Raw genomic sequence first — 13,787 nt, 5'->3', positions numbered from 1 at the left:
GGAGGCCTCCAATCATTATGTTGTTTTTCTTTTACAGATGATTTTGGTGGCAATATTTTCAGAAACTGGGTTTTTCGATTACTGTGCTTTTAAGGTGAGTGGAAAATATTTAATTTCCTTCATCTCTGATCAGATGTGCTGCATATTTTACCTTCTGTTTTGTCATGTATTTTTTAGCATGATCTTTTGAGCACTGAGTGACTAAATAAAGAATGGAGTTGAGAATTTAAGTGAATCTAGTCTGTGGGTGGGTTTTACTGAACGTGTGCAGTAATCTCTACAAGTCACAAAAAGCTCGCATTAATGTGAGGAGATCATTTAAGTATAGTCAGAGTGATTTATTTGAGCATGTTCATCTCCAAAAGACAGCAATAAGAATGAAAGAGTGCGGAGAAAATTTATAAGGATGTTGTCAGGATTTGAGGACCTGAGTAAAAGAGAACGTCTAAGTAGGTTAGGACTTTATTCTCTGGGGAGTGGAAGAATGAGGGAAGATTTGATAGAGGTATACAAAATTGAGAGGTATAGATAGGGCAAATGCAAGCAGGCTTTTCCACTGAGGTTGGGTGAGACTACAACTAGAGGTCATAGGTTAAGGGTAAAAGGTGAAATGTTTGAGGGGAACATGAGAGGGAGCTTTTTTCACTCAGAGGGTGGTGAAAGTGTGGAAAGAGGTGCCAGCAGAAGTGATGGATGCGGGGCTGATTTCAACATTTAAGAGAAGTTTGGATAAGTACCTGGGTAGGAGAGGTATGGTCCAGATGCAGGTTGATGGGTTTAGGCAGAAATAACAATTGAGCACAGACTAGATGGGCAGAAGGACCTGTTTCTATGCTGCAGTGCTCTATGACTTTAAAACAATTGATTGTAATTGGAGCACCCTTCCTAGGAAAACTGTTTGTAAATTAATTCAAAACTATGCTCAGCGAAACACTGAGGAATGTTGTAGTTTAATACTCCATGGCAATGTGTATGAATGTATTTTCCCTTGCAAGGTTAAATGGGTACATTATTCTATTCTGGAGAAAAGACCACAAATAACTCTTCACCATTCTCTTTCTGCACAACCTGTGATCTATATGATTGAGAAAACCTTGACAAATTACTAGTGTGTTAGAGAATAGGACAGATTTGTAAATGGGTGCAGAGTGGAGCACCAGTGGAAAGAAATGTAATGATAAAGTATCTGCAGTAGAGAATACTAATAGGAAAAATATGATAATACTATGGTTGTGTTTGGGTTTAATCTGAATAATACCTCTGAGTTAAGATAAAGTTATTATATTGTGAACTGTAAGGAGGTTGACACAGATGATTTTAAATCCTATTCTTTTGAAGTTTGTATTCTAGTAAGGTTTTCATTGGAAAAGCACTATTAAGATGTTTACCAGTAATTGTAACCTGCAGAGGTTTGAAACCAGGGGAATAAGGATTAAGAGCTGATGTCTCTTTGATATAGAAACAATCATTGGCAAAATCAGAACAAAAATGCATTTATATAGTGTCTTTTACCTCTTGCCTCAGTATTTCAAAATGCTTTATGGTGCATAAAACAAACTTAGTGGCCACCTCATCAGGTGCAGGGGGTACCTAATAAAGTGACCATTGAATGTATGTTCAAAGGCAACACGAGTGAATCTGCAGATGCTGGAAATAAATAAAAACACAAAATGCTGGCAGAACTCAGCAGGCCAGACAGCATCCACGGGAGGAGGTAGTGACGACGTTTCGGGCCGAAACCCTTCATCAGCAGGAATGTACGTTCATGGTTTTCTGCTGCTGTAGCCCATCCACATCAAGGTTCAACATGTTGTGTGCTTCGAGATGCTCTTCTGCGCATCGCTACTGGAACGTGTGGTTATTTGAGTTACGGTCGTTTTCCTGCCAGCTTGAACCAGTCTGGGATTCTCAGAATCAGAATCAGGATCATGTCTAACATTGCTGGCTTTTGTCCTGAAATATGTTGTTTTGCAGCAGCAGTATTTTGTAAATCTGACCCCTCTCATATTTTGCCCAGAGAACTAATGCTCCCTAGATGCTTTTTTTTCACTTTTTGCACCATTCTCTGTAAACTCTAGAGCATAGGTGTCAAACACAAGGCCCGCGGGCCATATCCGGCCTGGCGTACAATTATATCCGGCCCGCGAGATCATTTTAGATAGATCTATTATTTTAATTATGAATGGCCTGGCGATATGAAGCGCTGATAACACACAAACTACAGATCCCATAATGCAGCGCAACAGCTGCCGATAGGCTACCCGGGAACATTCCCGCGTCAAGCGTCTGTTGCTGTATACAACGCTATTCTTCGCACGGCGCTTTGGTGACTTTGAAGCACAAAAAATTAATTTCGAGCTGCTTCGCAACCCATTTGCCGTCGATGTGGAAACTGCACCTGTACAGATTTAGATGGAGCTGATAGAGCTGAAGTGTAATGGGACACTAAAGGCAAAGTATGACACTGCAGGGCCCGTACAGTTTATTCGCTCCATTCCTGAAGCAATGCCTCAGCTCCGTCTACATGCGGCTCGAACCTTGTGCATATTTGGTAGCACATATCTGTGTGAGAAGCTTTTCTCAGTGATGAAGATTAAGAAAACATCACACAGGAGTCGTCTCACTGATGAACACCTGCAGTCCATCCTGAGAATCTCCACAACACAGAACCTTACACCAAACCTAAACGAACTTATTGCCAAGAAAAGATGCCAAGCATCCAGCTCTGACAAAATGGCATAAGAGCAAAGAAAACTGAGTGTTTTGATTTGTTGTTGTTTTAACTTTTGCTGAAAAGCACAAATTTTATTTATATTTTCAGGGTTTTTTTGCAGCATGCTCATATTTCTAACTTGTATAATACTGAAAGGAGATATTTTTATGGAGAGCAAAATATTTAAGCTATTTAAAGTTTTAGTTTATTTTTTTCGGAATAATATTCCTGTCTGTTTTTATTCATATTTATGTTCAAAAAATGTTTAGTTTTAGTGTGTTCAATAAATGTTTATCCTGTTCGGCCCACGACCTAAAGTGTGCTTTGAGTTTTGGCTCCATGTGCAATTGAGATCGACACCTCTGCTCTAGAGACTATTGTCTGTGAAAATGCCAGGATATCAGCAGTTTCTGAAATTCACAAACAGCCCCCCTCTGGCAACAACAAGCATTCCACGGTCAAAGTCACTTGGATCACATTTCTTCCTCATTCTGATGTTTGATCCAAACAAGAACTGAACCTCTTCATCATATCAGTATGCTTTTACGCATTGAGTTGCTGCCACATGATTGGCTGATTAGGTACTTGATAATCAGATAATTCCCATTAGGGCTGCATAAAAAGAGTTTCCTTTTAATCAGGATTGCGATCGAGATTTCAAAGACAGATTTCGCTGCAGTTTCTCTGAGCTGAGGAGCAACCAATCAGCAAGAGGGATTCATTGGAAGAATAATTCAAGGCCCAGTGGAGTGGCCATTCATTTGGAGTGTGCCAGTGTTTGAAGTGGCTTTGGCTCATCGGGCTTAGGTGAGATCAGGTTTGGGTGAGGTACTTGGTCTTGTAAATTGCTCTCTCTCTGTTCTTATTTGTTCATTCCTCATCTGTTAGGGCATGGTAGATTAGTGAGAATGGCGCAGTGTTTTGTACTGTGTGTGGTATGTGGGAAGTCTGGGAGATGTCCAGTCCCCGGGATAAACACATCCGCACCAGGTGCGACGAGCTGCAGCCCCTGAGAGAACATATTAAGGAACTGGAGCTGCAACTCGATGAACTTCGACTCATACTGGGGAATGAGGTGGTGACAGACAGGAATTACAGGGAGGTAGTCACCCCTAGGTTGCAGGAGATGGGTAACTGGGTGACTGTCAGGAGAAGGAGGAAATTAAACAGCCAGCGCAGAGTACAACTGCGGCTGTTTCCCTCAGTAATAAGTACACAACTTTAGACACTACTGAGGGGGATGACCCTACAAGGGGAGCCACAGTGACCAGGTCTATGGCGCTGAGTCTGGTGCTGTGGCTCAGAAGAGCAGAGAGCTGAAGAGGACTGCAGTGTTGATAAGAGATTCCTTAGTCAGAGGAATAGAGACGTGATCCCGTGGGTGCGATAGAGACACAGAATGAAACGTTGCCTCCCTGGTGCCAGGATCAGTGATGTCTTGGATCAGATCCATGGCATTCTCAAGGAGGAGGGTGAGCAGCCAGGAGTCTAGGTACATATTGGCACCAATGACAGAGGTAGACAAGGTGAGGAGGTCCTGAAGAGAAATTTTAAGGAGCTAGGTAGAAAGCTGAGAAACAGGAGCTCCAGGGTAGTAACCTGTGGATTGCTGCCTGTGCCACATGCCAGTGAGGGTAAGAATTGAATGATGTAGCAGGTGAATGATGTGGAACTGGTGCAGGGGGCAGGGTTTCAAATCTATGGATCATTGGGATCTCTTCTGGGGAAGGCATACCTGTACAAAAGTGATGGGTTACACCTGAACCCCAGGGGGACCAACATCTTTGTGGGCAGGTTGGCTAGATTTGTTCAGGTGGGTTTAAACTAATTTGGCAGAGGGATGTGAACCGGAGTGATAATGCTGAAGATTAGGTAGTTGGTTTACAAACAGAGGCAACGTGTAGGGAGACTCCTAGCAGGGAGAGGCTGATGATAGGGCAAAAAATTGCAGTCAACAGGATGAGTTGCAACATAAAAGGTGGACAAAATTGAAAAGGGTGAAAATAGGACTGAAGGTGTTATATTTGAATGTGTATAGTATACCGAATAAAATAGATGAACTTGTAGCACAGTTACAGATTGGCCATGTATGATGTATCATGGCTGAAAGAAGCTTATAGCTGGGAGCTTAATTTCAAGAATACAAGTTGTACCAAAAGGACAGACAGAAAGACAGAGGGGGAGGCATGCTCTGTTGGTAAAATCAGAATCAGATTTATTATCACTGGCATGTGATGTGAAATTTGTTAACTTAGCAGCAGCAGTTCAATGCAATACATAATATAGAAGAAAAATAAATAATAAATAAGTAAATCAATTACAGTATACGTATATTGAATAGATTAAAAATTGTGCAAAAACCAGAAAAAAATATATATAAATATAAAAAAGTGAGGTAGTGTTCAAGGGTTCAAGGGTTAAAAAATGAAATCAAATCATAGGAAAGAGGTGAAGTGGGGTTGGAAGGTGTTGAATCATTGTGGATAGAGCTAAGGAACTGCAAGGGTAAAAAGACCCTGATGGGAGTTACATACAGACCCCAAACAGTAGCAAAGATGTGGTCTACAAATGGCAATGGGAGGTAGAAAATCCATGCCAAAAGGACAATGTTACAATAGTCATGGAGGATTTCAATATGCAGATAGATTGGGAAAATCAGGTTGGTGCTGGATCCCAAATAAGGGAATTTCTAGAACACCCATGCAATGGTTTTTTAGAGCAGCTCGTGTTTGAATCCACTAGGGGATCAGTTATTCTGGACTTGGTGTTGTGTAATGAACAGGAATTGATTAGAGAGATTAAGGTAAAAGAACCATTAGGGGAAAGTGATCATAATATGATCAAATTCTCCCTGAATTTTGAGAAGAAGCTAATGTCAGATGTATCAGTGTTACAGCGGAATAAAGGGGATTAAAGAGGCATGAGAGAGGAGTTACCAGAATTGATTAGGAAAGAACACTGGCAGGGATGAAGGCAGATCAGCAATGGTTGGAGTTTCTGGAGGCAATTCAGAAGGAACAGGATATATACTTTCTAAAGGAGAAGTAGTATTCTAAAGGTAAGGTGACACACCATGGCTAAAAAGAGAAATCAAAGCCAATATAGAAGCCAAAGAGACAGCATATAATAGAGCAAAAATTAGTGGGCAGCTTTCAAATACCAACAGAAGGCAACTAAATAAGTTGTTAAGAAAATAAAGCTGGAATACAAATGTAAGCTAGCCAACAATATTAAAGAGGATACCAAAAGTTTCTTCAGATACATAAAGTGTAAAAAGAGGTGAGAATGGATATCAGACCTCTGGAAATGATGCTGGAGAAGTAGTAAAGGAAATGGCGAATGAACTGAATAAGTATTTTGCATCAGTTTTTACTGTGGAAGACACTAGCAGTATGGTGGAAGTTCCAAGTGTCAGGGGGCATGAAATGTGTGAAGTTACCATTACTAGGAGGAAGATTCTTGGGAAACTGAGAGGTCTCAAGATAGATAAGCCACCTGGACCAGATGGTGTGCACCCCTGGGTTCTGAAGGAGGTACCTGAAGAGATTGTGGAGGCATTAGTAATGATCTTTTAAAAATCACTAGATTCTGAACTGGTTCCAGAAGACTGGAAAGTTGAAAATATCACTCCACTCTTCAAGAAGGGAGAAAGGTAGAAGAAAATAAATTATAGGCCAGTTAGTCTGACCTCAGATGTTGGGGTTGATTGTTAAGGATGTGGTTTTGGGAGGCAAATGATAAAATAGGCCATAGTCAGTCAGCATGGTTTCCTCAAGGAAAAATCTTGCCTGACAAATCTGTTGGAATTCTTTAAATAAATAGCAAGCAGGATAGACAAAGGAGAATTTGTTGATGTTGTGTATATGGATTTTCAGAAGGCCTTTGACAAGGTGCCACACATAAGGCTGCTAAACAAGTGTAACTCTCACTTCATCAAGCGGCTTAATATAGGGGGCCATAGCCCCCCAGTCCAGCCAAACTTAAGAAATCTTGTTTGGGTGGATGCTGTGCGATGTGTCCCCGTTACAAATCAGTACCCTGAAATAACAGACAATACACAATGTGCGATTAAACGATTAAGCTTTACAATTCTTACTTTGACTATATGGTTAGTAAAGAAACAAGAAAAAAGAAAAAAAATGGCCCAATCTTATTAAACAGTCTGTTGCGCAATGTTGGAGCTCACTGATAAGCTGATCGTCCACCATCGACCTCCTCCGATCGTCGCTGCCCTTCGGACCCTCACACCAAGTCCACCCCGACCGGCGGTCTACCAACTCTTTCCATTCGCATCTTCTCTCCTCATCTCTCCCCCAGCAAAAGGCAGCGAAAATCGCTCTTCCGGACTCACAAGAAAGAACAACAGCATTTCAAGCCCTGTCATCTCTAGTCATAACCCAAACATTGCTGCTACAGGGAAACCGTTATATTATCAGCGAAACCTTACAGCATGTTACACAAGCTACTAGCCCATGGTATTACTGGAAAGTTTCTAGCAGTGGCTGATTGGTAGGAGGCAAAGGGTGGGAATAAAGGGAGCCTTTTCTGGTTGACTGCTGGTGTCTGGTGGTGTTCCACAGGGTCTGTGTTGAGAGCAATTCTTTTTTGCGTTATATGTTAATTATTTGGATAATGGAATTGATGGCTTTGTTGCAAAGTTTGCAGACAATATGGAAGATAGGTGGAGGGGCGGGTAGTTTTGACGAAGCAGAGAGGCTAAAGAAGGACCTGGACAGATTAGGAGAAGTGGCAGGTAGAACGCACTTTGGTAAAAGAAATGAAAGAATCGACTATTTTCTAAATGAAGAGAAAATACAAATGACTGAGGTGCAAAGGGACTTGAGAGTCCTTGTGCAGGATCCCTCAAAGGTTAATTTGAAGGTTGATTCTGTGGTGAGGAAGGCAAATGCAATGTTAGCATTCATTTCAAGAGGACTAGAATGGAAAAGCAAGACTGCAATGTTGAGAATTTATAAAACACAGGTGAGACCTTACTTGGAGTATTGTAAGCACTTTTGGGCCCCTTATCTTGGAAAGAATGTGCTGAAACTGGAGAGGGTTCAAAGGAGATTCACAGAAATGATTGCAGGATTCAATGGCTTGTCAAATGACGAGCGTTTAGTGGCTCTGAGCCCTTAGTCACTAGAATTCAGAATGAGGGTGTCCTCATTGAAACCTATCGAATGATGAAAGGTCTTGACAGATGTGGAGAAGATGCTTCCTATTGTTGGAGAGTCTAAGACCAGAGGGCACAGAATAGAGGGGTGTCCTTTTAGAACAGATATGCAGAGAAATTTCTTTAGCCAGAGAGTGGTGAATCTGTGGAATTCGTTGCCACAGGCAGCTGTGGAGGCCAAGTCTGTATGTATATTTAAGGCAGAGGTTGATTGATTCTTGATTGGAACTGAGAGGAAAATTGGATCAGCCATGATGAAATGGTGAAGCAGACTCGATGGGTCAAATGGCCTAATTCTGCTCCTATGCCTCATGGTCATCTGGTCTTAAAAAGCAGGCATACAGGAGTACCTAAACAAAATGGACACTGAGTGTGTTTGTAGCATGATCAGCATTGCAATGGAAGAAACTCTTTAATTAGTTATGCACAGACAACGATGAGATAACTAGCAGACATTCATTCTGTTGTAGTTAGCAGCTTGAAGGAACTCAGTGGGTCAAGCAGCATCAGTAAAGACAAGAAGATGGTTGCCGATTTGGATCTAAACACTGCATTAGGTCCTGAAGCAGGGCTTCAAACTGAAATGTTGACCATCCCTCTCCTCCACGGACACTGTTTGAACTACTAAATTTCTCTAGCTGTTCGTATTTTTTGCTCCAGACTCCTGCATATGCAGTCTCTTTGGTATTAATCTGTTTTAGTGATGTTGATAAAGTGATAAATATTGACCAAGACCCTACTTTCTTTTACTGTTCTTTTCTAAATAATACTTACAAGACTACAATCCCCTCATCTTTGGACACCATAGCCTCAGGACTACATTGGAGAGTCAGCTTGGATTAAACATCAAGATGACTATAACTGAGGTTTTAAAACATGTTTGAATAATGCTTTTGGACAAAATTAGTCTTCCTTGATTTTTAACAGTAACACTTGTCTTTTTTCCCCCAAGAAGCTAACATTACCTCACAGATTAGCATGAGTTGAATGTTTGCTTTCTGCCCTTAACAGCCTTTGATCTTCCACCCTCTAATGGAAAGGAAAACTGTAGGCAGTAATGAGAAAACCCTGCTGGAATAATGTCACATCGATTCAGTGAACTTCCTTCCTAGTCCCAGTTACCCACGTATCTCCAAGCTCCTCTCCTTTATGTACCAATCCAAATGACCCTTAATTATTGGAATTATTCATAATTGTACAAATTCATATATGATTGTAAAAATCAAATATGCATGATGGTGCTTTCACCCACTTCCTACCTCATATTACCTGGTGTAACTTAGGCAGAAGAACTGTGGTGTAACCAACTTATTTTTGTAAGAACAAACATGAACACAAGAAAATCTGCAGATGCTGAAAATCCAAAGCAACACCCACAAAATGCTAGAAGAACCCAGCAGGTCTAGGCAGCATCTATGGAAATGAATAAACAGTCAATGTTTTACGCCAAGAACCTACTTCAGGGCTGGAAAGGGAAGGGGGATATTGACAGAATATGAAGGTGGGCGAGGGAATGAGAACAGCTAGAAGGTGATAGGTGAAGCCAGGTGGGTAGGAAAGGTAAAGGAATGGAGAGGAAGGAATCTCTCATGAGAGGAGAGTGGACCATTGGAGAAAGGGAACAAAGAGGGGACACAGGGGGAGGTGATAGGCAAGTGAGAAGAGGTGAAGGGCCAGAGTGGGGAATAGAAGAAAAGAGGAGGAAGATGATTTCTTTTAACCAGAAGGAGAAATTAATATTTATGCCATCAGGTTGGAGACCACACAGACGGAAATATAAGGTGTTGCTCCTCCACCCTGAGGGTGGCCTCATCACGGCACAAAAAAAGGCCGTGGACCGACATGTTGAAACTGGAATGGGAATTAAAAAATTTTGGCCATTGGAAAATTCCACCTTTGGTGGACGGAGTGGAGGTACTCGACGAAGCGGTCCCCCAATTTACGACGGGTCTCACCAATATAGAGCAGGCCGCATCAGGAGTACCCGACATAATAGACAACCACAGAATATTTAACGAATGGTTAGTTGAACCCATGGGAAATTCAGCATTGAAGCTTTGCAATTAAAAGCCTAGATGACCATGTTTAAGAACATAGATAGTGACAGCTTACAACTGTGGCGCCAGCTTGCAAGAAATTCCTTTGTTCTATAAATAAGCTATGTATAACATGTAATCTAGTTCATAAATTTTGATTCAGTGAGTGCATTATTTCATGCTAATGCTGGTCATCAAGAAAACAGAATCTGAATTTAATGGTGTTGGCACTTGTATTAATAAAAATGCAAGCTCTTAAAATACCTGGTCCACATATATTGAATGCCTGTGAGAAATAATAAATGAGCTGAACCTTAAATTATCTGGAAAGAGGAAAAAAAAGATATTATTCAACAATATTTTTAAGGGCTTGCTTGTTATTCAAAGGACAGAGGACAACAAGGTTGGGTAGATTTTACCTGGTTACATTAGGAGCACATAATATTTTCTTCCAGATGAGTTTGAACACTATAGTGCAGTTACAATAAAAGCTCTGAACCTGGGTTATGGTTGTTTCTGAATAACTGTTTTATTCTCTGACATTTCAGTTTATCTGAAAGGTCTCAGCCATTCTACTGTCCATTTCCCTCCATTGATGCTGCCCGACCTGCTGAGTTCCTCCAGTGCTTTCTTTGTTATGCCACATTCTAGTATCTGTGGTCTCTTGTGCCTCTCTCCCCTACCATCTCTGACTGAGAGGGAGCTTTATACAAACTAGCAGACTATTCTTCCAATTATTTCCCCCATGCCAGGGAAAACATGGACTCTTGTCTGCATGTTTTAGAAAGATTTTTTAAAGATAAAGATTGGCTTTTTCACATGTACATCAAAACACACCTTCTCTTCTTACCTGCACATCACCTCCTTCTGTTGCTCCTCCCCCTTCCCCTTTTCTCATGGTCTTTAGCCCTCTCCTATCAAATTCCTCCTTCTCCAGCCCTTTATCTCTTTCACCAATCAACTTCCCAACTCTTTAATTCTCCTCTCCCCCTCTCCCAGTTTCACCTATCACCTACCACCTTGTACTTCCTGCTCCCCTCCCCCCCACTTTCTTATTCTGACATTTCTCCCCTTCCTTTCCAGTCCTGATGAAGGGTCTTGGCCTGAAATGTCGACTCTTTTCTCTAGATGCTACCTGGCCTACTGAGTTCTTCTAGCACTTTGTTTGTGTTGCCGTGAAATGCAGTATGTTGTTTGTGTCAAATTAAGTAAGGGAGAATTGTTCTGGGCAGCCAGCAAATGCCTTATGGTGCCAACGTAGCATATTCCCAACTCACCAACCCTAACTGTAAGCCTTTAGAATGTGGGAGCAATCGGAGCACCTGGAGGAAACCCATGCAGTCATGGGGAGAACATGCTAACTCCTTAAAGCCCGCAGCGAGAATCGAACCATGACACATTTTAGAGCTGGTTCTGTAAAGGGTTGTGCTGACCGCTACGCTACCCCAGTGTCTTCTTGATGCATCCTGACAGCTTAATGGTGTATAAAGTTCAACTGTCTGAGTTGATACATGCTCAGAATTATGAAGAGTTTTGATGCTGCACGTAAGGAGAAATTGTTTCCACTAGTAATAGGTTTAGCAGCTCAAGGAAAATTGGCAGAAGAATTAGAATTCCAATGAATTTATTTTTATGCTTTGAGTTGGTACATAGAATCATGGAAGAATACAATGCAAGAACAGGCCCGTTGGCCCACCATGGGTGTACCATCTATGATGCTAAATTAAGCTAAACTCATCTGCCTATGCTTGGTCTGTATTCTTCTATTTCCTGCTGGTTCACGTGTCTCTCCAAATGCCCGCCGAATGTTGTTATTGTATCAGTTCTGCAGCTCTCCTGGCAGTGGAGATGATGTTTTCTATAGTGTGGGAGTCTTAGACCAGAGGGCTCAGTCTCAGAATACAAGGACGTCCCTTTCGAACAGAGATGAGGAGGAATTTCTTCAGCCAGAGGGTCATGAATCTCTGGGGTTCATTGCCACAGATGGCTGTGGAGGCCACATCATTGCCTGTACATTCAAAGCAAAGGTTGACAGCTTCTTGATGCAAAGGTTACGGGGAGAAGCCAGGAGAATGGTGTTGAGAGTGGTAATACATCAGCCATGATGGAATGGTGCAGCAGACTCGATGGGCTGAATGGCCTAGTTATGCTCCTTCATCTTATGGTCTTATGGCAAGATGATTATCTACGATATTCACTAACCTTACCCTATGTTTGTAAAACCTTGCCAGAGGAGGGTTTCAATTTGATACTTCCCAAGAACCATGTGTGGCTGAACTTGTCAAGGTAAATGACTTATTCTTGAATAATCTGTGACCATATTAATTTACTCATCCATGTACACACTGCTAATCAACACCTTTATATTAAAGTCTGCCGGCTTGTTGCTGTTTTCTACTTTGGTTCCGTACAATCCCAGTTCCTCATTTTCTGAATGAACTTGCAAATGATTAAACCACTGTGTTGCTTAGTAATAATTGTTGCTTTCATCGGGGCAGGGCCTTTCACATGCTCCATTATTCTCACTTTATCCTTAAAAATTGTTCCGATCGTCGACCGACTGTAGCCAAACGCTTTTCCAATGACCGATGGCGTTTCACCTCTTTCTGATCGCTTTATTATTTCCACTTTATTTTCAATCCTGATCGTTTTCAGTCAATGGAACAGAAACACTGCGGATTCAGTAGCAGCCATAGGCAGCGGGTCCTGAGCTCCCCCAGGTCTTAAAGTCCACCCGCACTGAGACAGGTTAAATGGGACAAGTGGGGGCGGTGCTGACTGGAAAACGGGGGGTCAGGGTGAATCTTGTTAAGAAAAATTTAAGTCAAATACAAAGTTACACACTCAACATAGTGTTAACGGCAACATGATCGGACTTAAAATGGCGGACAGTGTTCTCCTTCCTTGAGCTGATGAATTTAATATAATAGACTTTATGGCAGGCCGTTCGTAAGAACAAGTTGTTTGTAAGTTGGACATTCGTAACTCGGGGACTGCCTGGGTATATGTTAATTATTTGGATGATGGAATTGATGGCGTTGTTGCAAGGATTGCAGACGATACGGAACATAGGTGGAGGGGCAGGTAGTTTTGACAAAGTAGAGAGGCTAGAGAAGGACCTGGTCAGTTTAGGAGAATGGGCAAAGAAGTGGCAGGTAGAACGCACTTTGGTAAAAGAAATGAAAGAATTGACTATTTTCTAAATGAAGAGAAAATACAAATGACTGAGGTGCAAAGGGACTTGAAAGTCCTTGTGCAGGATCCCTCAAAGGTTAATTTGCAGGTTGAGTCTGTGGTGAGGAAGGCAAACTGCAATGTTAACATTCATTTCAAGAGGACTAGAATGGAGAAGCAAGACTGCAATGTTGAGAATTTATAAAACACTGGTGAGCCCTCACTTGGAGTATTGTGAGCAGTTTTGGGCCCCTTATCTTGGAAAGAATGTGCTGAAACTGGAGAGGGGTCAAAGGAGATTCACAGAAATGATTGCAGGATTCATTGAATGGCTTGTCAAATGAAGAGTGTTTGGTGGCGCTGGGCCTGTATTCACTGGAATTCAGAATGAGGGTGTCCTCATTGAAACCTATCAAATGACGAAAGGTCTTGACAGATGTGGAGAGGATTCTTCCTATAGTCAAGTCACTTTTTAGTGTCATTTCGACCATAACTGCTGGTATGTTAAAACGAGACAACATTTTTCAGGACCATGGTGCTACATGAAACAATACAAAAACTACACTGAACTACGTAAAACAACACAAAAAACATCACTAGACTACAGACCTACACAGGACTGTATAAAGTGTACAAAACAGTGCAGGCATTACAATAAGTAATAAACAAGACAATAGGTTTGGTAGAG

General features: G+C 41.6%; 1 protein-coding gene across 1 annotated transcript in view; it reads left to right on the top strand.

The window, feature by feature from the left end:
* The window catches only part of oca2 (oculocutaneous albinism II), a 509,488-nt gene that overhangs the window by 225,283 nt on the left and 270,418 nt on the right, over window positions 1-13,787 (top strand). The window contains exon 12 of the mRNA XM_073041884.1: window positions 38-94. Coding sequence (XP_072897985.1) covers window positions 38-94 — 57 coding nt within the window. The remainder of the gene's footprint in view (window positions 1-37; window positions 95-13,787) is intronic.

The sequence above is a fragment of the Hemitrygon akajei genome, chromosome 4 (assembly GCF_048418815.1).
Source record: "Hemitrygon akajei chromosome 4, sHemAka1.3, whole genome shotgun sequence".
Taxonomy (NCBI): Eukaryota; Metazoa; Chordata; class Chondrichthyes; order Myliobatiformes; family Dasyatidae; genus Hemitrygon; species Hemitrygon akajei.
Note: the sequence above shows the minus strand (reverse complement) of the source record. Positions and strands in the feature narration are given on the sequence as shown.